The sequence below is a fragment of the Macaca fascicularis genome, chromosome 2 (genome assembly GCF_037993035.2).
Source record: "Macaca fascicularis isolate 582-1 chromosome 2, T2T-MFA8v1.1".
NCBI lineage: Eukaryota > Metazoa > Chordata > Mammalia > Primates > Cercopithecidae > Macaca > Macaca fascicularis.
Genome location: NC_088376.1, coordinates 4,216,213 through 4,241,915, shown reverse-complemented (window position 1 = coordinate 4,241,915; position 25,703 = coordinate 4,216,213). Strand labels below are relative to the sequence as shown.

The 25,703-nt window shown below is 40.5% G+C and overlaps 2 protein-coding genes across 12 annotated transcripts in view; both read right to left on the bottom strand.

The window, feature by feature from the left end:
• Positions 1-823: 823 nt before the first annotated feature.
• Positions 824-2,583, bottom strand: GP5 (glycoprotein V platelet). The gene has a single exon (XM_074030747.1). It carries the CDS (start codon positions 2,577-2,579, stop codon positions 894-896), a length of 1,686 nt encoding a protein of 561 aa, XP_073886848.1. The 5' UTR covers positions 2,580-2,583; the 3' UTR covers positions 824-893.
• Positions 2,584-6,222: 3,639 nt separating this feature from the next.
• Positions 6,223-25,703, bottom strand: part of ATP13A3 (ATPase 13A3) — a 97,413-nt gene continuing 77,932 nt past the window's right edge. For 8 of the 11 annotated variants that reach the window (XM_015444909.4, XM_015444907.4, XM_005545354.5 and 5 more), the window contains 4 exons: positions 23,577-23,665; positions 17,260-17,340; positions 15,674-15,763; positions 6,223-9,660 (listed from right to left, as the gene is read on the bottom strand). In XM_015444909.4, coding sequence (XP_015300395.1) covers positions 9,463-9,660; positions 15,674-15,763; positions 17,260-17,340; positions 23,577-23,665 — 458 coding nt within the window. In that variant the 3' untranslated portion in view covers positions 6,223-9,462. Of the gene's footprint in view, positions 9,661-15,673; positions 15,764-16,854; positions 17,141-17,177; positions 17,341-23,576; positions 23,666-25,703 lie in introns of those variants that run through there. The other 3 variants (XM_074030745.1, XM_065539699.2, XM_074030746.1) reach the window with 3 other exon arrangements.

Below are 25,703 nucleotides of genomic sequence, written 5' to 3'. Positions count from 1 at the left end.
GCAAGGGGAAAAATGGCAAGAGCTCTACTTGTCAAATAAAAGTCGATAAAGAGGGCCAGGTGTGGTGGCTCACACCTGTAATCCCAGCACTTTGGGAGGCCAAGGCAGGCAGATCATTTGTGGCCAGGAGTTCAGACCAGGTCAGCCAGGCCAATATGACAAAGCCCCGTCTCTACTTAAAACAACACAAAAATTAGCCGGGTGTGGTGGCACACACCTGTAATCCCAGCTACTCAGAAAGCTGAGGCATGAGAATCACTTGAACCTGGGAGGTGGAGGCTGCAGTGAGCCCAGACGGACCACTGCACTCCAGCCTGGGCCACAGAGCTAGACTCTGCCTCAAAAAAAAAAAAAAAAAAAAAGTAGAGCAACAGCCTATCCTTTCCCTCCAGGAAAAGCCATCGTTACTTGGATGGCATGTGTTCCTTTATCCACGCATTGATTTCACAAACATTTACCGGCTTACTCTGCGCAGGAGGCAGGCCCCGGCCTGAAGTTGTCCCCTTACTCAGTAGACACCGAAGAGGCCCCTCTCTCCACCAGACGCCAAGCCAGGCACAACCGGGCAAGGACGGGCCCAACACAATCCGTACACCCGAGTGGGAGGGAGCTGGGGAGGGCAGGCAACCACAGGCTACAAATGTAAAGCTTAGTTTCCAGGAGGGCGGGGTAGGGGAGGGGCGGACAGAGAGGCGGGATTGCGGACCCGTGAGAACGCAGAGCACCGAGCGGAGAGGGGGAGGAGGAGGGAAAAGAAGGCGTGGCAGTGGGAGAGAAGAGGAAGAAGAAAGAGTGGGGAGGGGAGGGAGAGCAAGCCAGCAGCAGCCCGTCTGGATTCCCCTCCGAGCCACATCTGGTCACGTTCTAAATAATTAGAAGATTTTCCCATTGGCTTAACGAAGAGCTCTCTCTCTGATTAATTTTCGAAAGAGCTGGCCAATTTTAATCATAGCAAGCACGATGATCACGGTGATCAAGGCCTGAACAGCTAAAAGCAGAAAATAAAACCCCCAGAACGGGCCATGATCTTGATATTCGCCCGTGGCCACGGGCTGGGCCCACATCCAGGGTTCTGAGCTGTTGGGAGCCAAGGCTGGATGGACCGGGGAGCTGTCCGAGGAGCTGTCCGCAGCGGGGTGGGGAGGCGGGCCCCGGGGGCCCGGGCACTCCGCGTCACCCCCCGGCAGGGCCCAGAGCGGCAGGCCGGCGAGCTTCCCAGGGCCTGCGCACCGCGGGGGCTCTTCCAGGCCCGCGAGGCCCGGGTGCTGCCGCAGCCACCCCAGGAAGGGCCCCAGGCCACAGTCGCAGCGCCAGGGGTTGTGCCCCAACAGGACCTCCTTCAGCCGGGGCAGAGCCCCAAACGCGTCGCCAGGCAGGGTCTCCAGCTGGTTGTGGTCGAGCTGGACGCTCTCCAGGCTGCTGAGATTGCGGAAGAGCGCGCGGGGCAGGGCGCGCAGCCTGTTGCGGCGCAGGGACACCTGGCGCAGCCTGCCGAGGCCCCGCAGCAAGCCGTCGGGGAGGGCGGTCAGGCCGTTGGAGTGCAGGGAGAGCACTCGGAGCTCGCCCAGGCCCTGGAAGGCGCCCTGCGGGAGCGCGCTCAGCCGCGGGCTCAGAGTCACCCCTAAGGACCGCAGGCGGCTCAGGTTTCGGAAGGCGGCAACGGGCAGGGTGCGCAGCTGGGTGCGGTTCAGCCACAGCTCCTGCAGGCCCCCCATCTCCCCGAAGAGCACCCCCGGGAGCTCTGCCAGCGGGTTCTCGAACAGAGTCAACAGAGTCAAACTGTGCGAATGAAGAAAGAGCGCAGAGGGGAGAAACGCAAGGTGGTTTCTCGAAAGAGTCAAAGAACTCAGGTTTGGGAGCCGGTCGAAGGCCCCGGGTGTGATGCAACGGATGTGATTGCGGTGGAGCTGCAGTTCCGTCAGGGCGCCCAGGCTGTTCAACAGCTCCGAATCCAGAGACACAAGCCGGTTCGAGTGGAGCAGAAGCCTCTCGAGCTTAGCCTGTGCTCCAAGCAATCCCTTGGGCAGGTGGGTCAGGTTGTTTCCCGATAAATCCAACAACTTCAGGTTCCCCAGATTCGTGAAGAGACCGGCAGGAAGGAAATCGAGCTGATTCTGGTTCAGAGCGAGCTCCTGCAGGTTAACCAGTTTCTGAAACATGTTTTGGTCAATGCCCCTTAGCGCATTGTGGTCCAAAAACAGCTGCTCCAGGAGCACCGTCTTATCCAGCAGCGCACCTGGAAGATGAGTGATTTTGTTGCGCGACAGCCTGAGGGTTTTCAGTTTTACCAGGTCATTGAAGGCGCCGGGGGCAACGGCGGAAATGTGGCTGTCGGAGAGCATGAGGCGCTGCAGGACGGTCATGCCACTGAAGCTCTGGTTCTGCAAGACGCCGCGGCCCATTCCGAAGAGCAGGATGTGCGTGAGGTTGGTGGGCAGACCCAGCGCGGCGATGCGCGCCACGTCGCCCGCCGAGCACTGCGCGGCGTCCCGGAAGACACACTTGCAGGCCGGCGGACAGGGGAAGGGCTGGGCGCGCAGAAGCCCGAGCACCGCGCACAGCAGAGTCCTCCTCAGCATGTCTGAAAAAGCAACAGTGGGAATGTGGTCAACACACGGGAGCGTTCGCGCCTGTTCTGAACCCCGGGATCCTGCACTTTGTGCAGAGGCACAATCCTTTCACCAGAATTCTCACTCCCTCTTTTCTTAGGACTACAGATTTCCCTACCTACGTAGGTGAAAAGACATTCATTCTACACACTGTGTGGTCTCATTCTTTCGCTTTATTGATTTTCTACTCTGTTTAAAGCATTGAGATTAAAGGGTTTTCAAGCTACCGAATAGCCAATACTTTAAAATCCTTACATAGAGAATTAATTAAAATAGTCATTCCCACATGCAAGCTCACAGACATCACAAAGCAGTGTCCATTGTGAAAACGGCTCTGCTCTTGACTTTGTAACTTACCCTGCATTGGCTAAAACCAACAGTCAAGAAGGGAACAGCAAAGTCTGCAGCCACCACCATCTGATTCTTTTGCTCACAATCTTGCTATTTCCACAGTACCAAGTTACTCTATTAAAACAAAGGACACCCCCAAAACAGCGAACACCTTCAATCAACAGCCAACAAAAGCCTATAATAATGCCTATCACTTTACACCATGCATTGTTCTCAGCGCTTTATTTATACTACATGCATTTAATCCTTACAATAACCTTAGGAGGTAAGTAAATTATCCCTGATTCAAGGATGAAGGCACAAGGCACAGAAAGGTTCAATAGTATAACTAGGGTCATATAGAATTCGGGGGCAGTATTTCTGACTTAGCCATAAGTATAAACAGCTGCTATATCTAAGATGCTTAAAGGTAATACTCATGGCACTGAATTTTCTGTGAAATGCACACCATACTACTAATCTGCCGAAACAATGTTTCCCAAGTGAACTTTTCCATAAATTGCTTCTTGTGCCATTTTACTTCTCATGCACACACAGACTAATGGAACCCTCTAATTTCCTATACTAATGTTTAAAATATTTGGCCTTACCTGAAATGGTTCTGCACTCCAAAGCAACTGAAAGACTTAGCGCTTTGCATGTGATTCGACACTTTCCAAAGGAAGGGGGTGGTATCCTTGCATCCTGAGGATAAAGACTTTACCAGAATAGGTCAGGAAAGGACCCTATCTCAGAGCCCATGTTCTGGTTTTTAATGACAAATATCTTCAAACTGAGAGACCATATATAACACAATTCTTACTGTCAAAGCCAAGAGCAGCGGGGAGAGTTTTTCAATAAATGGCACACTATAACTGTGATGCCAGGGAAGTGTAGTGACACAGCTGGATCACTGCAGCAGCCACACCCCTAGATGGGCCACACTTCCCTTGGGTCTTCCTTTTCATGCCACATGGCCCTAATTTTCCACCCAGGTTTTTTTTTTTTTTTTTTTTTTTTTTTTTTTTTTTAATATGTGTTGTTTTTCTTTCCTCACTTAACAATAAAGCTAAGAACATTCTCAAATGCTCCATTTTTTTTTTTTCCTTTTGGGACTAAGGCTGAGAACATCTTTGAACATGTTCAATAGGTGGCAGGGTGCTCACCTGTTCCTTTTTTGGTGGGGAAGGGGGCTCTGTCGCCCAGACTGGGGTGCAGTGTTGCAATCTCGGCTCACTGCAACCTCTGGCTCCCGGGTTCAAGCAATTCTCCTGCCTCAGCCTCCCAAGTAGCTGGGATTACAGGCAGACACCACCACACCTGGCTAATTTTTTGTATTTTAGTACAGACGGGGTTTCACCATGTTGCCCAGGCTGCTCTTAAAACTCCTGATCTCAGGTGATCCGCCCGCCTCGGCCTCCCAAAGTGCTGGGATTACAGGTGTGAACCACCGCGCCCAGCTGCTCACATGTTCAGTTTAACTTGGGAACGTCAGACTGCTCTCCAAAGTGGTTGTATTGGTCTACAATGCCACCTACCATTTATGAGAATTCCTGTGCTTCCTCTCTGCCCACACTTGGTCCTTCCTAATTTTTGCCATTTCTAAGAAAGATATCGCAGCATGGTTTAACTTTTCCTTTCCCTGTTTAATGATGAACTTGAGCACCTTTGCACATAATTAAGGCCCACTTGCGCTTCATTTGAGAAGGCTGGGTTTCCTTTTGCCCATTTGTCTATAGGCAAAACGTGTCTATGTGTCTTTTGAGCTCTCTGATAACGCTGTCTGCATTAAGACTTCTATCCTTCAAGACACCATAAAAAAGGGGAAAAGATAAACCATGAACTAAAAATATTTGTAACACCTATAACTGAGAAAGGCTTAATATCAGAATACATAAGGCATGTCTGCATCGTGGGATCCAATCACCCTCTGATGTAGCCCAATACAGTCAGAGCCCAGTACATGCTGGGTTGACGGAAATTACCTTCAAAGTCATGCAGTCCTGGACCGCAGGGAAGAGCCACTGCCTCTGCCAAGTATTGCAGGAGGTCTTTCAGTTCTGATCAAGGAATGCAACTCCAGAGCCCAGAGCTGCGACACTGGTGACCTGGTAAGTCTGTCATGCATAGGCACATCAGGTGAAAGCTCCCCCCCACTGCCCTTGCCCATGAAAATGCCAGGGAGCCAACATGACAGACTGGGAAGGCGAGCTGTGAAACAGTAAGATGCCACAGGCTCAAATTCTTGTGGCCCTTCTTTAGCCTATTTCCCCAGGAAAACCTCCAGTCAGAATGGCCTCTACGTTTTGTTCCTTAGGAAGACACTCTGACTGTCCAAGGTTAAAGTAGGTATGGAAGTTGCAGAGAGTGGGGGGAACAGTCTTAGTCCATCCACTGAGCAAGCTGATGAGGTAATGAGAAGTATTTGGAGCAATGAAGTTGACAGCTCCAGTGCTTCCGGTCTCAAGATTCTGTGTCCATATCAGGTCAGAAGTCTGCTGTCAAACAGTGACCTGGCTTAAGGGGCTTGGCTATTCAAAAGCAGGTCTGCCTGGGTGAGATAAGCGCTTTCCTCTGAGGGAGACTCAGTGGGCAGGGCACAACAGGGAGCAACCGCACCCCAGCTTGGACCACAGACAGTCTCACTCAAGCCCCTAGGACTCCCTGTCCCTTCCTGCAATATACATTCAAAATAGAGCCATTGGCAGCAATACGGGGGAAGGAGAGACATGCAGAACTATGCCCACACCAACAGGCTGTGGGGACAAGATCATACATGCTGCACAAACCATAGCGACTGCTAAGAACTCGAGGTAACAAACAGCAGGCAGGCCCTCACCCCCCGAATTCATCACACCACAGCCAGCCACATTTCCCTAGCAGAGGCGCCATGTCTCCCGAAGCTGAGCTCCATGGAAACAACTCCCAGCCACAAACAAAGGTCCTGTCTTCTCTGGGATTTCTACAGCCATTTTCTCTCTCCATGGTATTAGCTTCTGGTTTGATTCTCCCAACTATTAATAGATTTTAAGTCCCTACTCTTCTATTTCACCATTTCCCTCAGACCTCCTCGCGTTTAACATCTGGCTCTACACTACATCTGACTGAGCGGTTTCCCCAGGATGGTCACACACACGGTATGATATGCGGAATGTTATTTCCTTTAAAAAAAAAAAAAAGGAAATGGGGAAGTACTAATAGGCATGAAAATAAATCCGCAAAGGGCAGTATTCATGTGACTAAAAAGCAAACAAATGTATAAAGACACAGAAAAAAAGTGTTATTTCATCATTAAAATTTTTATTTTGAATAGCTTCAATCAAAAAAGGTTTCATAAGATTATTTACAATGCTGAATGTACAATTATGAATGTATGCCTTTTTGACAAGAGGGTACCATTCTTGAGCAGCAATACAATTTTAAAAATATAAAGATGCAGTATCATTTCTGATATAAAGTTACTTAAAAAAATCCAAGGTCTTAGGGAATTCACAAATCATAACCAGAAGTAGCTATTTTATTAATTTAATGTACACATAATTACCAAATTTTAATACATTAAAAATGTGTAAATGCCCACAGACTGTACAAAAATTAACACCCCATTTTGTTGAAAGTTCCCAACCACCTCCCACCATAAATATACAAAAATCTATTTTTAGATATGTCAAAATTGCATGCATGAGTATTTTCTAAAGCTTGAATTTTGCTTTTCACTGGATAATGTTATCTATAGCTGTTTTTGTAACAGACTACATAAACATTGATATATTATTTACCATGCCTTTGAAACTGTGCAGGACTTTCACAAACATGGGGAACAAAATAAATAGAGTAAAAACTGCAACAGTTTTGTTTAGATGCAAGTGCAATTTGGAAAGCTTTCGAATTTAAGGATTACAAAACTACTATAAAAAGTATTTATTTTGTTGTTGGCTTAGCCACTTTTATTCAAGCATTATTTGCAGCATTGCTTTACAGCAGTTGGTGCTAGAAGATACAAAACATATAGTTACCACTATTTAAACTTGAGGGAGAAAAAAAACTTTAAACAACCCTGAGGGAGACACACATTAAAAATCTTGTTATTTATTTAAAAAGTTAAAAAGTTACATATCATTATTTAACAATTACTTTCCCAGACATTTCTGTCCTTTAAGTATGTGCATAAATAAAATTTAAATCAGCAATATTTATTCATCTTAATACATCAAAATAATATATGTACAGATTTTAAAATTTAGGTCTGTATAAACTCAAATAATTTAATGTGAAATTCAGAATCAAAATTACTATGTAATGGTGACCTACAAGAGAAGACTCAGTCCATCTTTGGCACTGAGTAGAACCCACACCTGGCTTCACAGGCGTTCTTCAAATAACATTCTCAACGTGAATAACCCACCTTGTCTATATTCAAATTTAACTTCCTACAAATGCTTTTCCACCTACCTAAACACCTCATTCCTTTGAAAACAGTATGGACAGATGAAATATAAAACCCTTATTAACTCTAAATGTTAAAAAAGTAGGGAGGGGGGGTGTCAAAAATAGCTCTTTATGATCATGCTCTTAAAGATGTTAAATACAATCTGATAATTGAATTTTTAAGCTGCTACTTAGCAATTACTTTCATTATATGCTTCAGTACTTAAACCAAAGAATAAAATGCACAATTGTGGAAATCACTGAAGAATAACACGAGCATATTTGAAATATGGAAATTATAAAATGATCCAGAGAATAAGTAACTATAGAAAATAGTGCTAATTCACAGCTCAAGAGGTCTAAGATGCATAGCTTCATAGAATCATTCATGGAACAATTGTCATCATCTAATGTGTATTAATAGCATATTATACATTTGATGGAAAACTTCGATTATATTTTTGCAGGAATCATCAGTGGCAATAGCAGTAACAGTGATCCTGAGTGTAACTTCTATTTTTCTATAGTTACCAAACATCATCCAGGTCTTTGCAGCATAAAGAGTGAGAACCATTTGGTCCTAAAATTCTAGGTAAAATTTGGTAAATTTGTAAATATATGTTGGGAAAAGAATGATCGCTAGAAGTAGAAAGCACGAGCAAGCATGTTACTGGCTATGGAAGAACAGAGAACAATGTCACACTGTTTTAATAGTTTAGTGTCCATTTTACAGCACTATCAGTTTTCTGTGTTACGATAACTGTGGGCATTGCCAAACTGCTGGATCCTACCTACAAAAGGCATTTTTTTAAAGTTACCTTAATTTTCGCAAGAATTTAAATGTTAATCAGGCCAAACAGAAAGGTGAAAAATGCTTCTCCACATTTCTTTTGGCTCAATGAATGTCAATTTTTTAACTTTATTTCCTCAATTTTTTTGTCTCCCAGAAATTTCCGCATCAAATATGCTTATTTGTAACAATCCAATTCAAAACAGACATGCTCTGACCTCTGGCGCCACCTAATGGCATAAAACAAACTCATCAAATTCATATTGCTTTGAAAAAATGGCAGCCATTCAAATCCAGTATTTTTTAAGCCTCATTATTGATAAGACAGAGACACACATCAAGCCTCAAAAAAATCTTATGAGGTAAAATTCTAACTTAAAAAAACTATTATCCTATGTCTTTAGGTAATTGAAAACACAGAAGAAAATTTAAAAAACCATTTAAAATAACACAAAGCCTGACAGAAACACATTTGAAGAAACAGTAAAAGATGAATCTTCATCTACTGCCAAAAGAAATGAATCTTATTTCCTAGTGAAAAAGGTTCTACAACATTTAACAGAAGCAAATTAGACTACTGACACCACACATAGCACAGGAGCCATTTAATAGCTTTGAGAGGCGTCTCAAGAAGGCAGTGAAGCACCTTGCTGATTAGAAAAATAAAACCCAGGCAGTTTGTACAGAAAATATAAAACCAGAAATGGAAATTACCTGAGTTGTTCTATAAGAAACACCATAAAAACTCATTCCTAACTCTAAACCATCTTAGGGAATTGGCATATGTTTATATAGAATTCTTTGGAAGAAATATTGGAATCAAATGAAAATAGGCTTTCAATATATTTTCACTGGAGGCTAATTAACACTCACTTTCTTTTAATCAATCACAAATTTAGAGCCTGTATATAAACACAGACTTTTCTAATAAGGGGGTTGTGAGCATAAATGTGAAGAGGTAAACTGGTCTCAAAAACTATTGTTGAAAAACCTACCAAACTTCTCCTGTACCCAATATAAAGAATATCACTGAGAGTAACAACCAAGAAAATTCTGGAAATGTATGTAATATTTTGGTTACTGAATGAAGATACAGGACTTTATGGATTGACTGTTAATTGAACTATTAGGACAATATCTTTTTCTGTTTTCATGTTTAAGAAAGAGCAAAGCTCTCAAATAAGCTACTATATCAGAAGGGACATAAACTGAAATAGTGCCATTCTGACACACAGGATCAGAAACTCCTAATATCATGTATTCCTGAATACTGTTATCAGCGATACCACTGAGACTGATTCACTGCTATGTTATAGTGATGATTTGACATGATCCATTCTCCTTAACTAAACCTTTAGCTTCTGTGGTTGTCTGAGGTTTTGGTGGCCATTCTGGATCAACCAAGAGCTCCTGCGCCAGATACATGTACTTTGCCTTTGGTATCTTCTTTCCACAGCTTAGGGCCCAGGGTAAGCAGCATTTTCTCCACCGATCCACTGACTCCTAAGGAAATAAGAGAAAAAAAAAACCCACCCCAGTTGATTAAAGGCTTGTTGTTTTAAACAGGTTTGTTAGAGCACACATTAGCAGAGGAAAATAAGAGGAGATGACTTCTGAGCACAACAAATGGGGGGAAAAAATTCATGTTACAAAAAAGGCAGCTTTGCCGGGTGTGGTGGCTCATGCCCGAAATCCCAGCATTTTGGGAGGCTGAGGTGGGAGGATTGCTTGGGCCCAGGAGCTCAAGACCAACCTGGGCAACACAACGAAATGCGTGTTCTTTTGTTTTATTTTTTAAAGGTAGCTTTCAATTATTTAGGAACTGATTATTCTTTAGATTTTTTTCGGGGGTTATCAATATGATTTACTTCATTTAGTCTTATATACGTATACTCTTGTATACTAATACATTTTAAATAACTTGCAGATATGGATTCTTTAACAGAATATCTAGTGTATTAATAAGAACTTTAAGCCATTCAGAAAGAGAAAACATTTTTAATTTTTAATTTGAAAATCTTCACATTCTGTCCCAAACTATCTTTCCATACTATTGCTCCTGGCAACTTAGCCGCATGATCGTTTTTGGAAGAAAGCTGTGTACAAGTAGCCTCGTCACTGTTCATGTCATCTCTCAAAACAGGAAGTAAATATCCTTTGGTCAAAATTAGGGCTTCAATCATGTTTAATGTCAATTACGTCTTTTAAAACCTCATCCTTACTAATATAAAAAGAATACTGTTTTATAACGATGGTTTCTGTTGGTGCTCCATGACTGGGAAGGGTTTGTATAAAACAAGTACTATTGCTTCATATTATTTCATTGCAAAAAGCTCTGCTGTCACTGAAATCCTTCTGATCAATCCTGATGTTTTTAGTGAATGTGGCCTTAGATAAACGATCCTTGGAGAACAAGAAAGCAGAGTCCCTGGTTAATGCACAGAAATGTAAACTCAACAGAGGGCTGAAAAGGGCCCTCAGAATTTGTCTCAACTGAAATTTGAAATAAATATCAATGACTATAGCGGGACTCAATGAAGTAGTTGTATTTATCTCTAAAGAACAGCCAGTTCTTAATTATTTTGGCTGCTGCTTCTCCAAAATGAAATTTAAATTCCAGGTCATTTTGTTTTGCCAATCAACATATAACCCAGGCTACAACTAGCTCTAAATGAAGTAATCTCACAAAGTAGAGTATAACATAACTGAGATGCATATTCTAATGTTATCTAAAATGCCTCATGATTTAAAAAGGCAAGTTAGCTAGAGATGTATTTTGAAACATGTTTCTAAATTAGCCAATGGAGAAGAGCAAAAATACTTTAAAATTAAAGCTCTTAAAGTTTTTACATAGGTCACTTGATAGCTCTTTCTCATCCAATTGAAACCACCATCAGGAACCTACACTCTTCCCCTCTTCTCCCCGACCCGCTGAGAGCATGGTAAACAGTAACTCACCGCTCTCAATGTTAAAGGTCCACTAGCTTAAGTTTGTCAACAAAACACAATAAGCTACACTGCTACCAAGAATTTAAAGGCAAAAACGGTGGACAAAAGCAAGCTACGTCTGAGGTGGGGGCGGGGGAAGTTTGAAGATTACTCGCCTAGTAGCCTTTTCACTGTCATAACTAAAGAGAGTTATATTAGTATCACCTTTTAAAAAGTCCACAGGAAAATATTTAGCATTAAGGTACAGAAGTCACTGTTTATAGGATTCTTCAGGTGATCCAAAATAACAGATAATGCCTTTCCAGTACAGGCACACAACAAACATAATATTTCATCTGAGATGATAATTTACTACTTAGATCTTACTTTTTCCCAAGGTGTCATTTGTCAATCTAATTGTGGAAAAAAATCATTGTTCCTAAATCAATTCGAAAGCTGTCACTTTTTTTTTTTTTTTTTTCAGATGGAGTCTTGCTCTGTCACCAGGTTGGAGTGCAGTGGCGCGATCTAAGCTCACTGCAACCACTGCCTCCCGAGTTCAAGTGATTCTCCTGCCTCAGCCTTCCAAGTAGCTGGGATTACAGGCACGCGCCACGGCGTCCAGCTAATTTTTTGTATTTTAGTAGAGACAGGGTTTCACCATGTTGGCCAAGATGGTCTCGATCTCCTGACCTTGTGATCTGCCTGCCTCAGCCTCCCAAAGTGCTGGGATTACAAGTATGGGCCACCGTGCTCAGCCAAAAGCTGTCACTTTTAAGTAGCACTGTTAGATTATCAGAGAAAATAAGCTAATGTTGACTGTTGACTTTTTTTAAAAAAGCAGAAACATAATAGGACTTGTCCGTCCAAAGAATCTGCCAGGTTGAAGGGCAATGTGTAGCAAGCTGAGTTAAGGAAAGCCAAACACACATATTTCAATTCATTGCTCCCTACTTGTGGAAAGTAAGTCAACCAATAAAATTAAAATTAATTTAATTGCAAATAGAACAACCGAATAGGATTCTTTTTATGCATTAAAAATCCTCACAACCCTATTACAAACAATGTACACTTGTCACAATTTTTAAAAAGTCATGAGGAACACTAAGGATCCCCCTACTGTACCGTAATTGAAAACATTTTGTTCCTGTACCCTTACCTTCCCCAAGTATCATACACAGAAAGTACACTATATGCAAGCATAGGTTTGTTAGTTTACAAACATAAACATACCACACATATTCTCAAACACAATATAATTCAGTAGAAGAGAAAATAAAAGGTGCTACAGGCATGCTGGAATGAGAAATCAGCCAGCGGGGAGATGATGATGGTGCAGGGAGAAAGGCAAGCACTGTGTAACACAAAGGCCATGAAACAGGGCATCGGGCACAGAGTGAGCACGTGGGTCTCTCCAAAACACCTACGGCACAAGTCCCCAAAGCAGGACACAGTAGCTGTAGCAACTGGATCTTTCGGTTTGTTTCTGAAAGGAATGCTTAAGTGACCAAATTTATCCCCTCAGAGAAGGAAAGAGGCTATCATGCATAGTTTAGCAGAGAAACTAAAAAGAACTTTCAAAAATGTCAAGTTTACGCTTAGCAATGTCTTTCAGGAAATGTTTTCATGGGTAGTATATAAAACAGAATGCCAAGCCTGAAGAAAAAAATGTTACAACGGTGCTGTGGTTTTCATAAGTCTTCTTCCATACCAATTCTGAATATAAAACAAAACAGAAAATCAGAATAAACATTCTAGCTATGTAGCTCAAATAATATTCTAAGTGGCATAAAGACTACCACTACACCATAAAAACTACTTTTTTGGATTTTTCACCAAATAAGAAAACATGAATTGGGCACAAATCCCCAGGCACGATCAGATCACAGGTGGTAGGATCTAGTTCCACTACTAAGTACCCTCAGTTTACAGACACAAGGTGGGCACAAATGCTCCTAAAGAGAAGATGTGACACAGATCTCCTCAAACAGGGTAAAGCTTTATAGAAAACCACAGATGACGGGGGTCTCCACTGAAGATTTCCATCCAGTAGGGCAAGGGTGGAGTTCAAAGCATTTCTGATGAATAATCTTGCTTGAAAATCACCGGTATAAATTTTTTTTTTTTTTGGTCAGAGAGTAAGTATGAACACCTGGGGCTGCCAACTGTGACAACCAAAAGTGTCTCCAGACACTGGCAAATGTCCCCTGGGGGAAATCATCTCTGACTGAGAACCTCGGCCTTACGGTAATACGATGAACTAATGACTGGCTCTCGAAGGGCCACAAACATCAACAGTGAAGCAACACTACACAGAGAAGCAGCAGAGAGTGAAAGCATGCCACTTTGTGCTGGGAGGTTGTAAGAACTCTCTTTCCTAAAGCCAGTAAGTTTTTAAAAAAATGCACCTTAATCATGACCATAGAAACGGAAGACTTCAATTCTCGTCTATTTGATGATTTTCAGAATCAGCTGACACATAGGGTATACTGGGGCCCACCTGCTCTGGACCACTCTCTACCTTCACTCTCCCATGAACACTTTAGAGGTAGAAACACAAACTCCTAAAAATTAGAAGGGCGGGCCGAGTGTGGTGGCTCACGCCTGTAATCCCAGCACTTTGGGAGGCCGAGGCAGGCAGATGGCTTGAGCCCAGGAGTTTGAGACCAGCCTGGGCAACATGGCAAAACCTCCTCTCTGGGAAAAAAAAAAAAAAAAATTGCTGGGCCTGGGATGGCATGCACCTGTAGCTCCATCTACCCAGCAACATGGTGAAACCCTATCTCTACAAAACAAACCAACAAAGATTGCCGGGCACAGTGGCTTGCACCTGTAATGCCAGCCACTCGGGAGGCTGAGATGGGAGGATAATCTGAGCCTGAGGAGCTCGAGGCTACAGCGAGCCATGATCACGCCACTGCACTGCAGCCTGGGTGACAGAGTGAGACCCAGGTCTCACAAAAAGAGAAGGGCAGATATTTATTAATTAATTTTTTTAGAAAACAGAGACAAATAAAAGAATTTTCTGTCATTTAATTTTGGTTGAAAAGCAAGGAGAGACTCCCAATCCAAATATTTTTAAGGGGTCTTATGATACATACTTTCAACTAAACCAGGGTATTACTCCCCTCCAAAACATGCAATTTCTTGTTCAGATCAATAGTCAGAGATCTCTTTGGAGAATATAAAAATCTAAATGTTTTCCTAGGCCTAGGAATACAATACAAATATTTCACATGAGAATTGATGATATAAGCCAAAAATAACCTTCTGAAGTAATGCAGTGAGGTAACTATATATACGGGGGTGGGAGGGTTGGGTTGTTGGGGTGTGTGTGTGTGTGTGTGTATACACAGACAAGATTTTGCTAAAGGACTTGAGCCCCTTGTACAACCCTAGTCATACCCACTACTAGGGACAACTGGTATTACACTGCTTTCAGGGGAAAAAAAAAATTGAGGCTGACTCCAGATGCTGCTGCATTCCATCATTATCCACCATAAAGCATTAGAAAATGGAATCAGTGCTCTGCAGGCCCTCTTTGAAAGCAATCCTGTGGCATTACACCAGGACACCAGGCCTGCTGGATTACCAAAATAAAGCTCAGGAAGTTACCACTTAGGTAAAAGTTGGCTAAAACGAAGTGCGTAACCCAACTCAAAAATGCCAAGGAGTCCTCTTCAACACCACCAGCTTCCTGTGGCTCAAGGCTGAGTAAAAGACTCAGAGCTCTTATCTGTAAAGCATATCACCCATCTCTAAAGAAAAATGGGTAAGGCAATGAAGGGGTGAGATTTTATCAAATTCTCTATGACCAAAAAGCTACCTCAAAGAGTTCTGACTCACAGCATGGGTTTAAAAAATAAGTCCAATCTGTATCCATATCAAGAGCTCTACTTTAACATCCTAACACTAGGAAATGCGTTTATTCTTCTGTGTCTCTTCTCTCTTTACCACAGAACTTGCAATACCTTTCAAATGATAGGCTATTTAACAGACCCAAAAAGTCAAATGTCCTAAAACATGGTTTGTATGAAAAAAGGCAAATCATCTTCTGAATGAAATGGTATATAATGCTGGAGAAAGCCAAAAAGGCACTCCAAATTAAGGGACAGTAACTGACAAGAAATCAGGAATACTTCTTCAAAATTCTGGCCTTTGGACTCTGATCCAAGAAGAAACAATTTTCACTGCAAATTTTGTTTATATAAATCTCGTTTAGCTTCTAAGGGGATTCATGAAAAACAAAAACATAAAATTTATAGTAGACTGAAATGGAAAAATTAACTCACCTCTGAGGACAAGACTTTTACACAAATAGAAGATCAGGATTGGAATGGAAAGGAGACTTATGAAATTTCTGATCTTGAAAAGCCTCTAACAAATGTTTGCCATGAATTTTCTAGGACTTGTTATAAGAAATGAAAGGCCAAGCACAGGGAAAAAGGCTGAAGTAACACATAATAGAACAAGAACACGCCAGAGAATAACATGTAACAGAACAAGAACATGCTAGAAAATACAGCGTACGCAAGCAAAGAGCCTAGACAGACAGGAAGAACTGAGAATTGAAGTGCTGAGTTCCAACCTGTGGTGGCTGTGTGGTGCTGAACCGATACTCTCCTTGTTTGTCTCGATTGAATACAACTTTCCAAAGGACCATGTCAAGGAAGAAGTTCTGAGAGATAGTCCAGCGAGTTAAGAATTAACAATGACTAAGTCATTTTTTATTAATGTGCACCTTTTTAAAGAATCACACAATGCTGCATAATTGATGAAAAACATATTTTGATTTTCATATATGGAATTTCAGTTAACACTGCCAAAGGATCAAGAATGACAGGAGTTTTGTAACAAATATAAATCATCATAACATTCTTGATAAAACGAGACTTCTAAATTTTCCATGAAATATGGCTTCTGTATAAAAAGGTCTTTCCCATATTAAAATGATGCTTATATAATTTGAAGTCTTTCTTCACAATGCTTATGTTCACTGAATATCTAGTATTAATTCTATATCCATATCTATAGATATATAATTTCATCAGCATCCAACACAAACCATTCTTTAGATAGTAAGAATAAGTAACATTTCTGTGAAAAGATGAACTTATATTGTAGAAAAAGAAAATTTTAAGAATATATCTTACATGTGCTTCCTAGCACCCATAAAATAGAAAAAAAAAAATCACATTGCACTGCGCAACTTCCAAAGGTCAGTACCATAATATCCATGCTGCCCATCATATCTCAAATTTAAATACCAACTCATCTTTTAGGGGGTAATGAAATTAAGCGTAATTTCTAAGTCCAGAACTATTATCACTAAAATATATGGATATATATTTCTCAAAAAAATTACCTTTATTTTAATCCAAAAGCCTGTGCTACGAAACTCTTAACTTAAAAATCACAACTGTATCTCCCTCTTCCATTTCTTATAGTTACTGTAACAGTCAATTACGATAGTAGTTCTGAGAGCAGACAAAAGCCACCAATGAGAACTTGCTACCTCCTTTTAGAGACTAACCCAAAGGCAATTCTAACAGGAGGGTAACTACACAATATACAATGAATCAAAGGGTACTTAAGACCTCTAGAGGCCGCTCAAAAGCAAATATCAAGGAGGATGTTCCAGTAATCAATGCTGAAATTAGGTAAGTCCATAACGATAATTATTTTATACTTTCATTAAACTCTCTTGCTATTAATATTCACTGTGTTTCCTGGAGCATGGCCCCCCGCCCCATTCTTTCCTTCCTTAAATGGGAGATTTTACTGTACATCACAAAACACAGGTGGCACATGCCAACTCTGATTTCACAATCACTGACTCATTAGTTCATGGGCCACCGAGGCCCCGAACTTTTCTCCTTTCTACTCATCATTACTTTTTATTATCACATTGCTTATTTTCTCCTATCTGTGTGAGTGCAACTAAGTCACATCCCTTAATATGATCACTATGAATTCATGGAGAAGTTTCACAAGAGAATGCTAAATGAGTTTGCCTAAGATGAGACTGAGACTCTGTGGCTTTCCATTATGTTACCTGTCCTCTTCTCCCATTGACCAGTGAATTATATTACCTGTCCTCTTCTCCCATTTACCAGTAAATCACCCAACAATTCCAAAGTAACACGGTAGCCATTTGACTATGGAAGTGCTTACCTCCACTGTGATAGATACAAAGGCATTGACAAGAACAATGATGAGCATAGTTACACGCCACTGATATGGTACACACACTATCTGTAATGCAAAAACATTTTAAAGTTAAAATTGCTGTATGTCGTCAATATTATAGCACTATATCATAATTTCTAAATTTACTGAATTCCTATGATGTACCAAACACCTTCATATATCTTAATATATCTACTTAATCCTCAACACTGCCCCAGGGTATATATAATATTCACTTTCAGATGATAAAACTTAAAGTGTAAGTAACTCAAGGTTAAAGCAAATATTAAGTGACTGAGGTTAGAGTCAAATCCTGTTCACTGAGATTCAAAAGCCCATGCTCTACTAGATCATGAATGTCTAACAGTTTCTATTTTTAAAATAAAAGTCCATCTTTAAACAATGAGGTACCAGCCGGGCACAGTGGCTCACGCCTGTGATCCCAACATCTTGGGAGGCAGAGGCGGGCAGATCACTTGAGGCTAGGAGTTTCAGACCAGCCTGGGTAACATGGCAAAACCTCGTCTCTACTAAAAATACAAAAATTAGCCAGGTGACGTGGTTGTGTGCCTATAATCCCAGCTACTGAGAAGGCTGAGGCATGAGAATCACTTGAGCCTGGGAAGCGGAGGCTGCAGTGAGCCGAGATCCTGCCACTGTACTCCAGCGTGGGTGACAGAAGACTCTGCCTTAAAAAAAAAAAGAGGTACCAATCTAATAATGAAGTACTGGTCAAAACTTAATTATACAGACAAATTCATAAAAGAACTATACAGATGAAGTTAAGAAAAAACAATCTAACTGTTCACTTTAAAATCTGATTAATTTCTAAGGCCTAAAAAAATGGGATAGTAGTAAAGACAGAAAGAGGTTTAGAATAAGAAAACTGAAAGAATCTAACAAATGGCTGGCTACGGAAGGAGGAAGAAAAGGCACGGATAAATAGACACACACACATGTACACACGCATGCACACTTCTGACTTGGATAAATAGTGGTATTAAGAAACAGAGAAGAAATAGGGTTGAAGGAGAACATGATGAGCTTAGTTCTTAAAATGCTGAAATTGAGGGATCTGTTGGATGGAACACCCAAGTAATAGTCAATATATTAGTGTACATGCAGGTCTACAGCTTAGTGAGTTAGGCGCAGGGTATAAAGGTTGGGAGCCTTTGGCATATAGATGGTAATTACAGGTGAAGCCATGACTCTACGGGACATCACCAGAATGTACTGAGTGACCAGAGGAATAAGAACAGAAATGTAAGGAACTCTAACATTTAAGGAACGGGCAGAAGGAGTGGAACCACAGTAGAAAATGAGACTGAAGAGTCATAGAGGTAAGAAAAGGCCAAAAGACAGCAAAGCATCACAACATTTCGGAAGAGAGTATCTTAAGAATGATGACATGGCTAACTCAACAAATACTGCTGGGGAGTCAAGTAAGACTGGAAAAAAATAAATTAAGGAGAAAAGTCTACTGGACATAACCAGTAAGAGGCAAATGGCCTTGCTAAGGGCAGTTTCAGTAGATTGGCAGGGGAAGATGCCAGACTAGCTGACAAATGTGTGGAAGGTAAGCTGAATGTGGTACTATTTCAAGAAAAAGTTGGTTGTAAAACCGAAGACATGTGCAGCAGAAGAGAAATAGAATGCATTTTGTTTTCTTCTTTTACTGTAAGTGCTTATCTAACCCCCTCAATGAAATATGCAGGGAAACAGACATACATTGATGGTAAGACTACAACCCGGAACACCTTCAAAGTTCAATAATGCAACATTTATGACAATTAAATTTATAAATACCCTCAGACCAAGCAATTCCACTTTTTCATATTTAGCCTATAAATATATATTTGTCTGTAACTGAAGTATGCAAGGATTTACAATACCACATTGTTTCTAATAGCAAAACACTGGAACCAACCTAAATATCCAGCAAAACAGGACTAAACAAATTACGAAAAAGTCCATGCAATGGAATACTCACTTCACAAACTTTGTAAGCTTAAGTTATATAACTTTAAGATCAAACCTGTCCATAACACACAAGGAAGGAAAATCAAATCTGATCTCATTTATGCAGAGGCAAAAATCCAAAACAAAATCATAGCAACCTAAATCCAAATTTCAAAGAGTGTGCATCATGACCAAACTGAATTTATTCTAGAATTGCAAAGTTAGTTCAATATTTGAATACTGATCAGCTATAATTCATCACATTCTTCAGGGAGAAAAACTGTGTGACCATTTCAATAGCTGCAGAAGAAGCATTAGATTGGCTGGGCATGGTGGCTCACACCGGCAATCCCAGCACTTTGGGAGGCCAAGGCGGGTGGATCACAAAGTCAGGAGTTGGATGCCAGTCTGGCCAGATGGTTAAATCCCATCTCTACTAAGAATACAAAAAATTAGCCAGGCATGGTGGTGCATGCCTGTAATCCCAGCTACTTGGGAGGCTGAGGCAGGAGAATTGCTTGAACCTGGGAGGCGGAGGTTGCAGTGAGCCGAGATCATGCTACTGCACTCCAGTCTGGGCGACACAGCAAGACTCCATCTCAAAAAAAAAAAAAGCATTAGATAAAAATTTAAAACCATTTATGTTAACAACACTGTACAACCAAGGAAGCTTCCTTAACCTGATAAAGACTATGTACTAGAAATACACAGCAAACAGTATATCTAACGGTGAACTATTAGGAACATTTCCTTTAGAGACAAGACTAAGACAAGCATATCACTATCACTGTAACCAATATATTAACACATGAAAAATACAAAGAAAGCATGTAAAGACTGTGAAATGTCAGAAACAAACAGCTTGTAATTACTTATATATGATGCCTCTCTAAACAGAAAATCCTAGACAATCTAAAATGTGTCTGAATAAAGTCTGACAAGGCTTCTGGGTACAAGATGAATATCTAAAACAATTGTATTGAATTCAACAACATAAAAAATTAGAAAATGTCATTTTAATTATAATTTATCAAGGGATCAAAAACTGTATTACTCCAGGAATCTAACAAAAAATGTGCAAAAACCATTAGGGAGAAAACTATCTGACTTACTGAAAGACATTAGGTCAAGAAGACAAACAGAAAGAGATATTGTTTGTGGGAAGGAAAACTAATCAATTCACCCTCAAAATTTATTGATCAACTCAGTGTAATTCTAATAGTTCCGAGAGGGATTTTCCTGGTATTTGACAAACTAAACTTAAAAGTTAAGAAGAAAAGCTTGGCTGGGCACAGTGGCTCACCAAGGCAGGGAGATCACCTGAGGACAGGAGTTCGAGACAAGCCTGGCCAACATGGTAAAACCCCGTCTCTACTAAAAATAGAAAAAATTAGAGCCAGGCATGGTGGCAGGTGCCAGTTACTCGGGAGGCTGAGGCAGGAGAATCACTTGAATCCGAGAAACGAAGGTTGCAGTGGGCTGCACTCCAGCCTGGGCACCAGAGCCAGATTCTGTCACACACACACACACAAAATAAAAATAAAAAAGGAAGAAGAAGAAGAAAAACTCAAGCACAGCCAAAAAAGGTCATGATGAACAACAATGTATGTGGGGGTAGGAGTCCTACCCAACCATATATCAAGATTTCTTATAAAGTCATGGTCAACATGGACAATATAGTACTGGCACAAATAAAGAGAACTAAAGAACAAAATATGGAGTCCCTAAAACACTATTAGTTATATATATGCAAAACTGTGGCCAGACACCACGGCTCATGCCTATAATCTTAACACTTTCAGAGGCCGAGGCAGGAGGATCACTTGAGCCCAGGAGTTGGGGGCCAGACTGGGCAACACCGTGAAACCCCATTACAATTTTTATTACAAAAAATTTAAAATCTGCTGGGTGTGGTGGCACACACCTGTGGTCCTAGCTACCCAGGAGGCTGCGGTGGGAGGACCACTTGAGCCCAGGAGGTTGAGGCCACAGTGAGCTGAGATCATATCACTGCACTCTAGCCTGGGTGAGAGAAGGAAGGCAGGAAGGCAGGAAGGCAGGAAGGTGGGAGAGAGGGAGGGAGGGAGGGAGGGAGGGAGGGAGGGAGGGAGGGAGGGAGGGAAGGAAGGAAGGAAGGAAGGAAGGAAGGAAGGAAGGAAGGAAGGAAGGAAGGAAGGAAGGAAGGAAGGAAGGAAGGAAGGAAGGAAGGAAGGAAGGAAGGAAGGAAGGAAGCAAGCTGATATAGGACAAAGGTATCACTGAATATCAGTGGGAAAAGACAAACTTCAATAAGCAATTGCTGAAACAAATGGGTATATGTAAGAGAAAAAAAGAAAAAGAAATATGATCCCTATTCAAAAGCTATACATAAAATTAATTCCAGATGGATTAAAGACCAAATGTGAGAGTATCTTTATAACTCTGAGATGGACAAGTCTGCCAAACTGAGACACAAGGAACAAACAAAGAAATTAATAAATTTGCCTTGTCAGATTATAAATTTGTTTTTTAAAAACAGATATTATAAACAAAGTAAAAAGACAAGCCACAAACTGGGAGAAGATATTTATCACTATACAGTCAAACATAATACATTAAGAACTCTGAAAACTAAGTTTAAAAAAAGGCAACATCCTAGTAGAAAATATTGGCCAAAGACATGAATAGGCAGTTCACAGAGAAAATAAAAATGGCCATTAAACATATGAAAAAATGCTCAACTCCATTAGTAAAGTTAATTGGCAAAATAAAACCATCATGATATAACATTTTACACCCACTAGACAAGACAAAGTGTTGGCAATGATATGAAACAACAGGATGTCAAACCCTGATGGATGACTGACACAATCACTTTGGAAAACAACTTGCCACATGGTAGCTGAAGAGCAGTACATGCTCATCATGATACCAGATTCACCAGAGGAAACTTCTGTCCCAAGTGGTTTGCCAGGGGTACTAGTGGAAGGAGTATACTACCACTGGAAGTGTTTGCAATTACCAGCACATGGCAATATTTAAAAAGCAGATGGACTTCTACTGGGCTTCATTACTTTTTCGAATTCTCTGCAGCATCGCACCACTGTCTCACTGCTTGTCCCTGGGTAAACCACTCCCACTCCGCTCTGGCACACTACTACTTACCCCCACACACTGAACGACATGAAACATGTCCACTCCGCTCTGGCACACTACTACTTACCCCCACACACTGAACGACATGAAACATATGTCCACTCCGCTCTGGCACACTACTACTTACCCCCACACACTGAACGACATGAAAAATATGTCCACTCCGCTCTGGCACACTACTACTTACCCCCACACACTGAACGACATGAAAAATATGTTCATAGCAGCGGTATGTTCAGTAAATATTTACCCACAGAGGATGAAGACATGAATTTAATATATTCCTGCAACTGTATACTACAAAGCAGTGAAAATAAAATACCCGTATCAACAAACAATGTTGATGGGAGATGTATACTATAAAGCAGTGAAAATAAAATACACGTATCAACAAACAATGTTGATGGGAGAATGCAAGTCACAGAAAAAGGGGAACAAGTTAACATTTTCATAAAGTTCAAGAGCACACAAAACTATCTTTTATGACTGCAAACATACACGGTAAGTGTATAATGAAAACAGGGAATGACAGGGAAAATCATCAAAACAGGTACATGAGAGTGCCTTATTGATTGGCAATGATACCTTTTTTTGTTTTCTTTTGTCACTGACTTGTGCTCAGGTAATGTTCATTTCTTTAGGCTGGATGATACACTCAGGGTGTTATTTCTTTATCATTTTTTAATTACAGTTAACAACTTAAATATGTGCACATATTCTTTTGTAAGAAAAACAAGTATTTCATTACTCAGAAAGTTTTTAATGAAAAGAATGAAGAACTAAATGGCCAAAAAACAAAAGGGAGCATGTGCAGACTACTCAAGAAGCAGATGGTAGAGAAGAGAGGAGTAACAGGTACCAGGATCAACGCTTTTTTGTTTTTAAAGACCAAGGGCTATTTAATTTGTTTGCAGACAAATGAAAATGGAACCAGAAGCAGAGATTAAACAGGTATAGCTAATAAAAGCTGCTATTTTAATTAGGTTCTTTATTCTTTGTAGAGTATCTTTGAGTTAATATAACAGCATCTTTTTTTGAGACTCCATCTCAAAAAAAAAAAAAAAAAAGGTGGGACTCATATTGTGTAAAAAGCAATTCTACTAGACATATACTTATAATAGAATATATAAAAAGAAGAGATCCTGGAAAAAAAGAAATGTATACAGGTTAGTCTTTTTCCCCAAACAAATGATGTGCTTAAGTCTTACCTGAAGAACCTGGTCAACAGAGGCAACTGGATACAACATGATGAATAATATAAAAACATATAAAAAAATCACAGAAAAAACAAAAAAATCTGGAAAAGAAAGTAAAAGTAAAACAAGTAAATTAGGAAATTCCTTTGTATAAAAAGGTATCCAATAACAACTGGCATACTATCATTTCTAAATCTGGTTTTGAATACTTTCACTTCAGTTGATGAAATAAAGTATGTGCTCTGTTATTTCCTAGAGTACGAGTCCAGGGCACCCAAAAGATTCATATACACGATGTGATGTTATATTTAAACTCCATTAGCTTTAACCATAAAAATACTTCAGAAAATAATCAGCACTTAAAAAAATAAGACTCAGACCTTCATGGACATTTGCATGTTGCCCAAATTGATAGCTACTTTGTAAGATAGTAAAGTCAATATATAATGTACAAACAAGAGACTAAACTATGTGTGGCAAAATGAGATTATCATTTAAAACATGTATTCAATGACAATTACTATTGATTGTAAAAATGCTGAACAACATTTATTTTCAGTATTAGGTATGTCTTAATCCTAAACAGAGGCATTCTAACCTAAATGTGAATATATTTCTAGTTAAGTGAATCCCATTTTTTCACTGATTTACACTGTGAAAATGTTTTCACAGAAAAAGCCAAAAGCCAAGAGACTGAGTTGATCTACTGTTTTTCAAAGTGGGCTGACCTTATGGCTTGCTATGGGAGCTGGGAACAGCAAATCCACCCAGTAGTACTTTGTCTCACTTTTCTAACTCAAAAACCAAACTGCTTGCTCATGGCCATTTTCTTAAGTGTGTACATACACACATATACATGCATGTATATAAGCATATACTTATATAATAATAAGCCATAAAAATGGCTCCAAAAATGTCTTAATTATATTGATAGCCCAAACTTTTTCCCGTTTTCCTTTGATCTGGACATTTATTTACAAGTTCCTATTTGAACTCCATTTCAGACTTAAACTTTCCTAAGACCACATACAAAAACTTTACCACGAAGCCTCCAGACTGGGTAAAGAAGTCACTCTCCTTCTACTGACTGGAAATGAAGGGTCTCAGTGCTACGTTTAAACGTGGAAGTTATTTGTAAATATAAACTTCGTTAATATCAATTCAAAACTACAGGTAAATATTTACCATTCTACGGAAACTATACTATATATTAATCATTTTTATGTTTATATATACCAGTGTGTAGGGGTATATATACATAGTTTTAGTAGCTTAAGCTGAAACTTACACGAACACTTATACCAAAAGTGGAGACACTTTTTTTACTATGAGCCACTGACCAAAAGGATTAAAAAAAACACGGGGCCGGGCGTGGTGGCTCACGCCTATAATCCCAGCACTTTGGGAGGCCGAGGCGGGCGGATCATGAGGTCAGGATATTGAGACCATCCTGGCTAACACGGTGAAACCCTGTCTCTACTAAAAATATAAAAAATTAGCTGGGCATGGTGGCGGGTGCCTGTAGTCCCAGCTACTTGGTAGGCTAAGGCAGGAGAATGGCATGAACACGGGAGGTGGAGCTGGCAGTGAGCCGAGATCACACCACTGTACTCTATCTAGCCTGGGCGACAGGGCGAGACTCCATCTCAAAAAAAAAAAAAAAAGGTGGGACTCATATTGTGTAAAAAGCAATTCCACTACACTGTAAATAGGAAATGTGACATCCTGTTTCACAAATGCAGCAACTAAAGTATCAAATAAGTTCTATGGTCACTTAAGTAGTTATGGTCAGATAAGGAAAAAGTGTTTAGAAAGTGGTGGTTGGAAGTATATAGAAACAGAAAAGAAAAAAGACAAAATCAGAAAAAGTACAAAAAGCAATGGTCAGAATATAAATGGCAGAGAGAAACACAGAGACTAAAAAAGAATTTCAATGAAGTAATACCCATATTGCATGTTTTTCAAATCCGATTGCAGTTTTCAAACCACAGCAGATTTACACCTGGTTCTTGACATGTGCGTTGTTGGCAAAACAATAAAATAAAATAACTTACTCAAGCACAGAAACGTCTTTACATCTACCTAAACAATGTTTGTTTCTCAAATTTTCATGTCTCTCCCACAGCCACCTCTTGGATC

What these genes read in the sequence shown, in the direction of transcription:
- GP5 (XM_074030747.1), bottom strand. Translation starts at nt 2,579, where the DNA reads ATGCTGAGGAGGACTCTGCTGTGCGCGGTGCTCGGGCTTCTGCGCGCC.